The sequence below is a fragment of the Periophthalmus magnuspinnatus genome, chromosome 5 (assembly GCF_009829125.3).
Source record: "Periophthalmus magnuspinnatus isolate fPerMag1 chromosome 5, fPerMag1.2.pri, whole genome shotgun sequence".
Lineage (NCBI taxonomy): Eukaryota > Metazoa > Chordata > Actinopteri > Gobiiformes > Gobiidae > Periophthalmus > Periophthalmus magnuspinnatus.
In genome coordinates this window covers 13,768,145-13,780,542 of record NC_047130.1, presented here as the reverse complement: position 1 = coordinate 13,780,542, position 12,398 = coordinate 13,768,145, and the positions used below count along the sequence as shown (strand labels likewise).

The 12,398-nt window shown below is 43.7% G+C and overlaps 1 protein-coding gene across 2 annotated transcripts in view; it reads left to right on the top strand.

Moving 5' to 3' along the window:
• The window catches only part of LOC117370751 (plexin-A1-like), a 135,450-nt gene that overhangs the window by 72,109 nt on the left and 50,943 nt on the right, over nt 1-12,398 (top strand). For both annotated transcript variants that reach the window (XM_033966280.2, XM_055221788.1), the window contains exons 6-8: nt 1,712-1,835; nt 5,279-5,432; nt 7,273-7,372. In XM_033966280.2, the coding sequence (XP_033822171.1) occupies nt 1,712-1,835; nt 5,279-5,432; nt 7,273-7,372 (378 nt within the window). The remainder of the gene's footprint in view (nt 1-1,711; nt 1,836-5,278; nt 5,433-7,272; nt 7,373-12,398) is intronic.

Below are 12,398 nucleotides of genomic sequence, written 5' to 3'. Positions count from 1 at the left end.
AATGGAAAAATTTGCAACAGCAGAAATGATTTCTAATGAGAAACCCTTTAAACCAGTGTCTGTGAGCTCCTCTGGGGACAGTTTGTGACCATTTAAATTTAGCTGATTTAAACCAAACATTAGCGTATGGAGCAGTTAGCATTTTGTGTTCGTCTCATCTGCTCCTACCAGATCTGCGTCAGCGCTTTCCCTCACCACTGGGACCTGCTGCGACCGCTAACGCTCCACAAACGAATAATAGCCACGATTTGGCCCATTCTGTGTGCTCCTGTGAAAGCGCTGACCAGGCTAACACTAGCACGGCGCCTCAATCGTTTTTATGGTTAGCGATTGTGTGCAGATCTCTGGAGGATTGAATTGGCTGTAAAATGAAAATATTAGCGTGTTAGCGTATAGCCTCTAGTGCATAAATGTCTAAATGCAATAAGCTAATGACACAGAAGCTGGAGAAGTGCTCACTGAAGGAAATGCACAATGTGTCTGGGAAAAGGCAGCCATTTTGTGTCTGTTTAATGTAATTTTCAAATTGGTTTAATAACTGATCACAATCATTCATCTGTGATTGCTAAACGAGATCTTTGGTCCTTTCATTTTGCACCAAACCAGGACTAAGCCAGGGACCATAGGCCAGGGACCATAGGCCAGGGACCATAGGCCAGGGACCATAGGCCAGGGACCATAGGCCAGGGACCATAGGCCAGGGACCATAGGCCAGGGACCATAGGCCAGGGACCATAGACCTGAACCAGGAGGACTAAACTTGGACTAAACTGTATTACCTTGAACTGTTAAAACTGCTTTTGAGGTTTGTGTCGTACTGGAGTAGTGCAAATGTTTTTATTACTATCTGAAGCTGTCTCCATACCATGGACACCTGCAGCTTTGCCTAAATGAGTTTGTTACTGAAATAGACCTTGATCCTATGCTCTGTTTCAGTGCAGCCAACATAAAGAGATCAATATGACAATTAGGGCTGGTGATAGAAACTGAATGCTGATCTCATCTTGTGACAATGAGCTGTTTGGGTCAAATCTTTGTATTTTATTCACTCATGTTCTCTTGAATGCATCTCTGAGCTCAGAGGGACCTTTTTCCCACCCACAGCCTCTATTGATCAGCTTCAGCTGTGCTCTGAGTGACAGCTGGATTTAACCAACTGCAGTGACTTTAGTTAGCTCTACAAGGCACGCTACAAAGTTTCACTGTAAAAAGTTTGTTTTAGATATTACAATAATTTACTGGGAGCTGGACCCCAGTGACAACAGTGATACTGCAGATGGACTTTATAATACTGCTGTACGTTGAACATACTGCACCACTAATGTAATAATTACATCATCTTACAATAAGTTACTGTTATTATTACAGTAGTATTACTGCCATTTTTACAGTGTCATATATATCTTATAGTAATATTATAGTAGTTAACTGAAGAAACTATTTCCCAGAATACTTTGCCACAGTGTGTTACAGTAACCTACTGTGAAAGTGACAGCAGTCCTTTAGAGTGTGAGTTTACATGGATTGTGATAAAATTGAAATTGTGATAATTGTTTGTCAGAGTCAGCCCTGATCACTGCTGTATGAGACTGTGGCTGCTCACTTTCATGTGCTGATGCCATCGCTCTCTATAGATTGTATTTTTATGTGCTGATGCTCTTGTTTTATAAGTTTTATTTTGACTTACTGAGCTTCTTGTTGTTTGTTTTAGGTGTTCTCGTAGAGACCGCTGTGAACGAGCCTCAGAGCCACAGAGATTCACCTCAGACCAGAAACAGTGTGTGGAGCTGAGTGTACAGCCCAACAACATCTCTGTCACGATGTCTCAAGTACAGGTGAGAACTACACAAAACTATATGGACTGTACGCAAGTATAGGCAAAAATTACTCAAAACTAAATATACTATATACAAGTACAGGTGAGAAGTATCGAAATTGATGTGAAATTTTAGTATAATTTTAGTATATTTTCCCAAATCATTCAGCTCTAAAGCAACTATGCTATATACAAAATAACAACTCTGTTCCTATATCACAAGTACAAGTGAATATCAGCCCCACACACACACACACTTCATACACATTACCAACAGGCAACAAGTGTCTTGCCAAAGGACACAACACTTTGCACTAGAGCCACTGCTGCCCTCCTGTGGCACCTGGTTCTCCGAGCGGTCTCCCATCTGAGTACTGACCAGCAGTGGTGGAGAGGTAGTGAAGTACTGTACTTAGTAGAATCGTAGATATAACACTGAGTACTTTTTACTTTTACTTCACTACATTTGAGAGCACGTATCTGTACTTTCTACTCCATGACATTTTTTAACTGGACAGAAAAGTAAAAAGTACATTTTTAAACGGGTACTTAAATATGTTTACTCAAGTACATTTTTTCACTTGACACTTGAGTATTTTTTCCATCTGTATCTGTACTTTTACTTAAGTTGAAAATTGAGTACTGCATCCACCACTGCTGACCCGACCCGACGTTGCTTTGCTCCAGAGCTCAGGTCGAACATAGCACAGGTCAGGTTCTTATGAAGGACTGTCCCTAACATCCTCCAGAGTCCAAACAAACAGCCCAAACAATCTGCCATTTGAATTCAGTCTGATTGTGTTAGATGGATATTGTGACAATCTGAGTGAACTTCATTTATTCAAAACACAACTCAATGTCATAATGTGGTTTCTGTCCAGTTAGTACAGTAGACTAAAACACACCTGCTACAAAACCATATTTTAACCCTCTTGTGCACTCTTGCCATAGCACGTGTGTTGTTGGCATACCACATGTTGTTAGCATAGCGCACACAGACCTCATTCTGTCACAGCTTGCTTTGAATAATGGAAATTTCCCCCTGCACTATAGGGCTGATGTAAGCTTTAAACAACTCCTCCAACACAGCCTGGCCCCTTTACCCTACCCACTGTACCCTTACCCCATCCCAGCTGTCTCCCCCCTCTCGCTCTGTGCTATAGGGCTGATGTAAGCTTTAAAGGTCCTAGATGAAACAACATTAGAACAGAAATAAAATAAAAAAACAGTCGAATATGGGCCCTTTAAACAACTCCTCCACCACAGCCTGAACCCTACACCCTACTCTCTTTACCAAACCCCGTCCTGTCTGCCCCCCTCTCTCTCTCCTGCTCTATAGGGCTGATGTAAGCTGTAGACCATTGTTTTTCAAACCTTTTTGAGTCCCGTGTGCATGTTGTGTTGAGAATATGACCCAGGAGCAGCCACCAAAACTCTTTAAAATGACTCCAATTTGAGCCAGAAAGTGTAAATGAAGTGTGCGTCTGAGTCTGGACAATCTGCTGTAGTGGTATTTTGTGTCTTTTTCTGGTCCACTTGTGTTCCCCAGCGAACTGTTTGAAAATCTGCTTTAGACAGCTCCACTCCCACACCCTAACCCCCCAACGACTCTACCCTCTGTACCATACTCTACCTTTCCCAGCAGCTCTCTCCTCCTCTCACTCATCATCTCTCTTCTTTCTGCTCCCCACTCTCTCTCTCCTTCTCTCTCCCCTTTCTCCTCTCTCACTCCCCCCTCCTCTCTCTCCCCTTGCTCCTTTCTCCTCTTTCCTCCTCTCTCTTCTCTGACTCTGCTGTCTCTCCTCCTCTCCCTCTGGTCTGCCCCCCCCTCTCTCCCCCCTCCCCTCCTCTCTCTCCCCCTTTCTCCTCTTTCCTCCTCTCTCTTCTCTGACTCTGTCTCTCTTCCTCTCTCTCCTCTCCCTCTGCTCTGTCCCCTCTCATCTCTCTCACTCCCCTCTCTCCTCTCTCTCCCTTCCTCTCTTTTCTCTCTTTTCTCTCTTTTCTCTTTTCTCTCTTCTCTCTCTTCTCTCTCTCCCTCCCTCCCTCTCTCCTCTCTCCCCCCTTTCTCCTCATTCCTCCTCTCTCTTTTCTGACTCTGCTGTCTCACTTCCTCTCTCCTGTATCCGGTCTCCTCTGTCTCCCCCCCTTTCTCCTCTCTCCTCTCTTCTCTGACTCTGCCGTCTCCTCCTCTACCCCCATCTCTCTCTATCGCTCCCCCCTCTTCTTCTGTCCATTCAGTCACATTACCCCTGAGTCATATCCTGTTACTGTGTCCACTTTGTCCTCCATTGATCTTCTATTAACTCCACCCCCCTCCTCCTCCTCCTCCTCCTCTCTCACTCTCCCCCCTCTCTTTCTCCCTCTCCCCTTGTCTCTCTCCCTTCCCCTCTCCCTCCTTTCTCCTCCACTTCTGTGTCCTCTCTGAGCTCATGACTGCCTCGGATACGAATGATCCGGTTCAATGTCTCATCACTGAAAAAACTGACACTAAGTTAAATGCACTGCTTTGAAATATTCCACAGTATGGCATTAAACTTTTCTGACATTTATTCAATTACAGGTGTTTTTATTGTTCAAAAATATCTTGGAAAAACAGTGTGCATTGTTACTGTGAGCGGGCTTGCCTCTCCACAGATCTGACCTGTGAATCGTTTTTTGTTTAATGCTGTGGAACATTCTACACAAAGTAAAACCATCTCCTTAGAAACAAGTGTTCTGTATCCCACCTATAGAAAACTGTCTGGACTATTGTGTCTGAAAACGGTGTATTCACTCAAAGGTCAAAGGTCACATTATTCACAGGGACATTTGAAACTGCGGTTGCCAAGTAGCTCATCATCATCATCATCATGTCTTCACCTCTCAGACTGTTCATAAATACAGCACTGACTTTAAAACAGTGGCTCTGTGGTTAGAGCTGTGGTCTCTCAACCCAAAGGTCGCAGGATCGATTCCCGCTCGGATCAGATTCTGTCATTGTGTCCTCAGGCAAGAGAGCGCTGGTCATGGGAGGGGCTGATGGTGCAGATTGGCAGCCTCATGTCCATCAGTCTGTCCCAGGGCAACTGTGGCTTTAATAGTAGCTTACCATCAGTGTGGAGTGGAAAAGTGTACAGTTATTATTATAAAAGCCTACGATGGGATCAATAAAAAAAAGGAATGTGTGACAAATTTGAAAGGGATCATTTCAACACCATCATGTCATAATATCACCAAAGGTTGAGTCATGTCTGTTTTCAACACCTTTAAATGGTGTAAATGAATTTAAACGACACACATCGATTTGACTGATCAGAGAATCCAAGATCAGATGGAAATGACGTGATTTTAGCTCCAAAAATGTGATATGGATCAGATTTTGAGTTTGTGTATATGACCACAGCCAGTGTCTTGTTCAGGTATTGTAAATAAAAAAAAAAAAATTCTAATGTCTTCTCTGTGTGTTTTTGGCGCCCCCTGCAGTTGGTCCTGGAGGCACGTAACGTTCCAGACCTCTCAGCTGGAGTGAACTGCTCCTTCGAGGACTACACCGAGACCGAGGCCGAGATCCAAGATGGACTCATCTACTGCCAGTCTCCAAGTGCCCGAGAGGTGCTGCCTATAACCAGGAACAAAGGTGAGTCTGGGCCGGGGACTGGGCCGGGGACTGGGCCGGGGACTGGGCCGGGGACTGGGCCGGGGACTGGGCCGGGGACTGGGCCGGGGACTGGGCCGGGGACTGGGCCAAATATTAAAGGTTCCCTATGCAACTTTTTGTGGTGGGAAGGGTTTACAATTGCTTGTCCCCTTGGAGATGTTATTGCTTTGCCTGTAATCTGCATTATGCCATTAAACTGAGAGAAACAGGTGACACCACATAGCCAGGTTGCAGGTCAGTTCTGTGGAGAGGCGAGCCTGTTCCCAGTAATGTGATGCATGTTTTTCAGAGTATTTTTCAGCAATTAAAATGCATCTTGCATTTATCTAGGCAAGTTTAATACCACACTTGGAAACACCCCAGGCAAAGCAATAACATCTCCATGGAAACCAACAAGGCCCATCAATCAGAAAAGTTACACAGTGCAGCTTTAACCATGACTTTCTCCATTTCTTTCCTTTTGACTTCAGAGTGTCTGATCTCACATTAAAAACACAGGTACTGTTTTAAACCTGAACGTTCAAAGACAAAGTGTTTCTTAGCAACTCGCTCGAAGCCTCACACCTCAGCTCAGGCTCAGCGGGGGGCGGGTAAAAATAGAGAGCGTCAGTTTGTGATTTTGACATGCTAACTACACTCACACTCTAACTACACACGTGCTAACTACACACGTGCTAACTACACACACGCCAACTACACACACGCCAACTACACACACGCCAACTACACACACGCCAACTACACACACGCCAACTACACACACGCCAACTACACACACGCCAACTACACACACGCCAACTACACACACGCCAACTACACACACGCCAACTACACACACGCCAACTACACACACGCCAACTACACACACGCCAACTACACACACGCCAACTACACACACACTAACGAGATGTGTATTATTCACATGGCGTGAGAGAGCGCTGGATTCTATGGAAACATAAAGTCACAAATATGGAATAGAATAAGAAGCATAAGGTTTAGTCCCCTTAAATATGCACTGTGTAACTTTTCTCCTCCTTGTCGCTTTTCTTCATGGAGATATTATTATTTTGCCTGGAGTGTTCCAAAGTATGGCATTAAACTTGCATTTATTTATTCTCATGTGATTTTTATTGCTCACAAATACCTTTTAAAAACATGAATTCTTCTGAGTTGGTTTGCTTGTCCACAGATCTGACAGATAACTTTTCCATTCAATTAGCAATTACTTTCATTCTATCTCATGACTGAAACAGCTGAATATTCCCACGTTTTCATTAATTAGCCCTTGTTGTAGCCTAGAGCTGTTGGTTTAGTCAGGCGGCAGGAGCCTGGTTTGGGATTTGCATGTTTAAAGGGCACATATTACACCGTTTTCTGATCTCTTTTCTAATGTAGTTTCCTCATCACAAACAGACCTGGAGTTGGGTTTTGTTTTATTCACACATTAACACACAAACCCTGCATATTTAGACTGAGTTCTTCTCCCAGACAGAAAACACTCTGTTCCACCTTGTGATGTCATGTGGTGATACAGGAAGTGCTCCACTCCAAACACCTTCACTAGAATCATCTGGATAATTTCACTGGAGATTTGCCAATATACTGACCTAAATGTAAAAGGAGCTGTTAACTTGAAAATTGACCACATTACTCAAATGTGTGTAAACAAACACAACTCCAGGTATGATTTGAGAAAGTCTCAGCATTATAACATGTTTTAAAGCTCACAGAGTTCACTGTGTGTAAAACAGGACTTTTGAATTAATGTAATATGATATTTTCCGGTTAAGTTATGGTTTTTTTTTATTGTTGTTTTCAGGAGACAAACGAGTGGTGAAGCTTTACCTCAAATCCAAAGAGACCGGGAAGAAATTTGCCAGTGTGGACTTTGTCTTCTACAACTGCACCGTGCACCAGTCGTGAGTCAAAAACTGCTATTGTGTTTGAGACGGGGGAAGCCTGGTTTGGTCCTGGTTAGGTCCTGGTTTGAGCCTGGTTTGGTCCTGGTTTGGTCTTAATTTGGTCCTGGTTTGGTCCTGGCTTAGTCCTGGGCATTAGACCCTAGTTTAGTCCAGTCTGTGTTCTGGTTGGTCTTGGTATTTTGTCCTGGTTTAGTCCTGGTTCTGGCTTTGTTTGGGTTAAGTCCTGGTTTAGCCTTTAGTTCACTGCTGGTTCAGTCTTGCATGGTTTAGTTTAGTCCTGTTAAGTTCTTGGTGTAGTCCTTTTTAGACCGGATTGGGTTCTGGTTTGGTTCTAGGTTGGATCAAGTGTCTTTAACTACTGAGTTTAAATGACCCTATTTTCAGGACTATAATTTGCATTTTTGGTGGAAATTTATTTTACAAAATCCAAGACCAAGAACAGACATTTTACCTTTAAAGCCAAGTTATAATAATAACAATAAAATAGAGAACACCAGGCTGAATATTAGTACAGCACGCTAACGTAACACATAGACAATGAACTGAATGCATGTCTGGTATGTTAATGTAAGATATTAATGCTTAATCAGATACTCTACGCTAATTTAACATATGCCGGCTTGTCCACAAACACGAGAGACATGAGAGTTCTTTTCACTGATGTTTACTGTGGTCTTACTTCTTCATCACATTTCACACTGTAGAACTAGCAAACACATAAAATATAACATAAGCTCTGGCTCATATTACATATACACACAAAACTGCATATGAAAGCATGGAAAATATAGATACCACTTTGGCCTCTAATAAACAAACCGGTGAACCGAAAACTTTATATTTTACTTTTCAGTTGTTTCTTAAATAGTGCTCGGTCAAGTAAGACTTGGCATTAAAAAAGGCTGAACTGGAAAACAGGAAGTAGTTTTCGCAACCTTAAAGTAGACTTATGATAAACTAAACATTTACAGTATTGTTCCAAATGAAAAATGATCACGTTTATGGTCTTATAAATGAAGGGCAACTAAATAAGGGGGGAATTAAATGTGAAATGTATAAAAGAAAATGAGTCAAGTAAATTTTCTTACAGGTGTTACAGACACACCAGCGCCATCTATTGGTCAAACAAAGGGAAATGTAACATGTATAATCAACCGGTACATAACACATATTTATTCAGCTACATGAAGCATAGACGGCAAACTTTATGTGTCTGGTATGTTAACGTAAGATATTAACAGTTACTCAGATAACTAAACATAAAAAACAAGCAAACATGTTTACACTTGATCTCTCTCCAAATAAGGAAATCCATTGAATTCTTCATCCTCTGTGTCGCTTCTGAACAACTTCACCTGCTCTGCAAGTAGATGAAGCTCCACTTCTGCGTGGCTGTGTTACTGGTACACAAGCCTAGAGCGCCCTCATGCAGTTGTCAGTGTGACAATAACGAAGATGTGAAATTATATATTGCAATAACTTTGCATATAAGTCACATCGCAGTATAAGTCGCACCCTCGGCCACACTATGAAAACTGTGACAATACAGTAGTTTGAATGAAAGTTTAGGCCTGTCAAATCCTACCATTCTAATTTAAATATTAAACTCACAAACTTGAACAAATCTTTCCATATTTTTTATAATTAAGTCTTTTGTGACATGTGTGAGCTTTGCGACCTGAATAAGTCTCTGTAGTTGTTCACAAATGTAAATAGTTGTACTGTTGCTTCTAATTGGCCGAGGTCAAACACACAATATCCCAGAATCCCCTTCAGCTCTTTAGCCTCTGTCTGCTAATGCTAATCTGTGTAAGCTAACCGTCTGCACCTCCTGTAGTGCTAAAGCTAACAGGTCAATGGTGCTTCACGACCCCATGCTGTTCAGTCCTGATCCTCTCCCCCCGTCCTCCTCTCCTCTCTCAAAATCTGTTTGTGATTGTGATTAGATTTGAGAAGAATGTTTCAATAACAGGATTCTGTTCAAAGTTCAAATTTTAAACACGTCCAGAAGAAATGACAAAAAGACTGAAATTTGAACTGATCATTTAGTGCAAGAATCCAGTGCATTAGCAGCTTTTACACAGAATAAGGCCCCATGGACACACAGGGAGGGCATCTGACACGCAGAGAGGGCATCTGACACGCAGGGAGGGCATCTGACACGCAGAGAGGGCATCTGACACGCAGGGAGGGCATCTGACACGCAGGGAGGGCATCTGACACGCAGGGAGGGCATCTGACACACAGGGAGGGCATCTGACACGCAGAGAGGGCATCTGACACGCAGAGAGGGCATCTGACACGCAGAGAGGGCATCTGACACGCAGAGAGGGCATCTGACACACAGGGAGGGCATCTGACACGCAGGGAGGGCATCTGACACACTGGGACATTTCAGAACATGTAAATACAGATGTAAATTACAGGTTTAGCAGTTTTTATGACCCCATGGAGACACAGGGAGGGCATCTGACATGTCTCAGAACGTGTTTTTGTAAAGGTCTAAACTCTGGTTAGCAGTTGTTTTAGATAATAAGACGGGATATTTTTGTTGGCAAAGGACTTAAATAATTGGCGTTTTTGTGATTCGCTAACTGGGTCCATTCAAGCTAAGATTTTGATTGGGTTGTGATTAATCTCACAGCCCTAATCCTCTCCTCCTCCTTCTTCTCCTCCTCTCCCCTCCTCACCTCCATACCCCCTCAGGACCCCCACAGGTCTGAGCCGGCTCTGCCCGTCTGCCGGGGCATTAGCCTGGGGCAGCAGATGGTCTGGGGGCCTATCCCTGGTCCCACTGGAAGTTAGCCGAGAGCGCTAATATGCTAACACATGCTAACACGCGCTAACCCTGTGACACACGGCTCTGCTCTGTCATTTACAGCCACTCACATGTGTGGCCTTTTGTTGCTAGTAATATGGCTGTCAAAAGTATCAAAAATCAGATTGTAGTCGATACTAAAACTACTACTGTACTACTAAATGAACCTTTCCTGAATATCTTTAGAATGATCTCGAATTGTATCAGAACAAGTGTAAGACACATAGACTACGGAGGGATTACAGAAAGTACAACCATTTAATGTGGAAAATCATCCTATTGTATAAAGAAAGATCACATTTATGGTGTTGATCAAACCATTTGAACTGTTTGTTAATATTTATCATTTCGCCTCAGTATTTCAGGGACCGGCGTTTTGCAGTGTTGAAATTGTGACAGAAAAAATAGTTTAATTTTAGGTCGGCAAGATGAAACACAATCTGATCAAAGTCACCATCTGAATGAACGCAATTAGCAAATCACAAAGGTTGCTGTTTTATAATGTTACGGTTAGATCTGAACACGTTTACTCACCTCCCCTTTGACCCCCACCCTCCTCCGTCAGGTCCTTTGGGTGCTGCGGGGGTATTAACATGAGAGGGTCCTTAGGGGTGAGACGCATTAATCACTATTTAACATGTCCAGTGGCACTCTACAGTTAAGCTGCCGAGCTAACAGGCTAACAGCTAATCACAGGATCAGACACAGAAGAAGGGGGCAGAGGTCAGGGGTCACGGTGACGGATCGGGTAGACGGATTAGGTGACACGGCCCTCTGCTGTTTGCTCAAAGTGAGTGTTATGTTACACTTACAAAGTGAATCAATGGCTTTTGAACGGGCTGTGTGCATCAAAGTATCGGCTACAGGCAAAAGTACTTAAGTGGTAAAAAGTAATCAGACTACAGTTACTTTACTAAACTAATTAAGGCTGAATGGTTTGGGGAAAAATACGTAATTGTGATTTTATTTATTTATTTATTTTTCTGGCAACCATTATGATTGTGATTAAATTTAGCTGTGTCCATTCAAATAGTTATTTTGGGTTGGATTAAGTAAAAACACACAGTCTGTACATATGTTCAAATGTCTCTTTCATTTTACCCTAAACCAGTTTGTGTTTGTGACGGCGGAGGTTCTGCTGTGACGAGTTCACTCATGAGAACTTCATCTGTCTTTGGCTTCAAACTGGAGTCATACAGGGCCCCATCTGACACCAGCCATGTTAAATAATCACTTTACAACAGTATACAAGAGAGAGAGGAGAGAGCCAGAGGAGAGAGCCAGAGGAGAGAGCCAGAGGAGAGAGCCAGAGGAGAGAGAGCCAGAGGAGAGAGAGCCAGAGGAGAGAGCCAGAGGAGAGAGAGCCAGAGGAGAGAGAGCCAGAGGAGAGAGCCAGAGGAGAGAGCCAGAGGAGAGAGAGCCAGAGGAGAGAGCCAGAGGAGAGAGCCAGAGGAGAGAGCCAGAGGAGAGAGCCAGAGGAGAGAGAGCCAGAGGGGAGAGAGCCAGAGAGGAGAGAGCCAGAGAGGAGAGAGCCAGAGAGGAGAGAGCCAGAGAGGAGAGAGCCAGAGAGGAGAGAGCCAGAGAGGAGAGAGCCAGAGAGGAGAGAGCCAGAGAGGAGAGAGCCAGAGAGGAGAGAGCCAGAGGAGAGAGAGCCAGAGGAGAGAGAGCCAGAGGAGAGAGCCAGAGAGGAGAGAGCCAGAGAGGAGAGAGCCAGAGAGGAGAGAGCCAGAGAGGAGAGAGCCAGAGAGGAGAGAGCCAGAGAGGAGAGAGACGAGAGAGCCAGAGGAGAGGAGAGAGCCAGAGGAGAGGAGAGAGCCAGAGGAGAGGAGAGAGCCAGAGTAGAGCAGAGAGCCAGAGTAGAGCAGAGGGCCAGAGTACAGGAGTGGGGCAGAGTGCCAGAAGGTCAGAGGATGCAGAGGAGAGGGTCAGTTGTATTGACTGCTGATTGGCTCTTGTTGTGTGAATATTGTGTGCTCTGAGCTGCCACTGTTTCATTTAGAGATGAGAATAAAACTGCAGGGAGGAGAGGAGGAGAGTTCATTAATATCAATTTGGCAGTGATTTAATTACTACTACTACTACTACTACTACTACTACTACTACTACTACTACTACTACTACTACTACTACTACTACTACTACTACTACTACTACTACTACTACTACTACTACTACTACTACTACTACTACTACTACTACTACTAC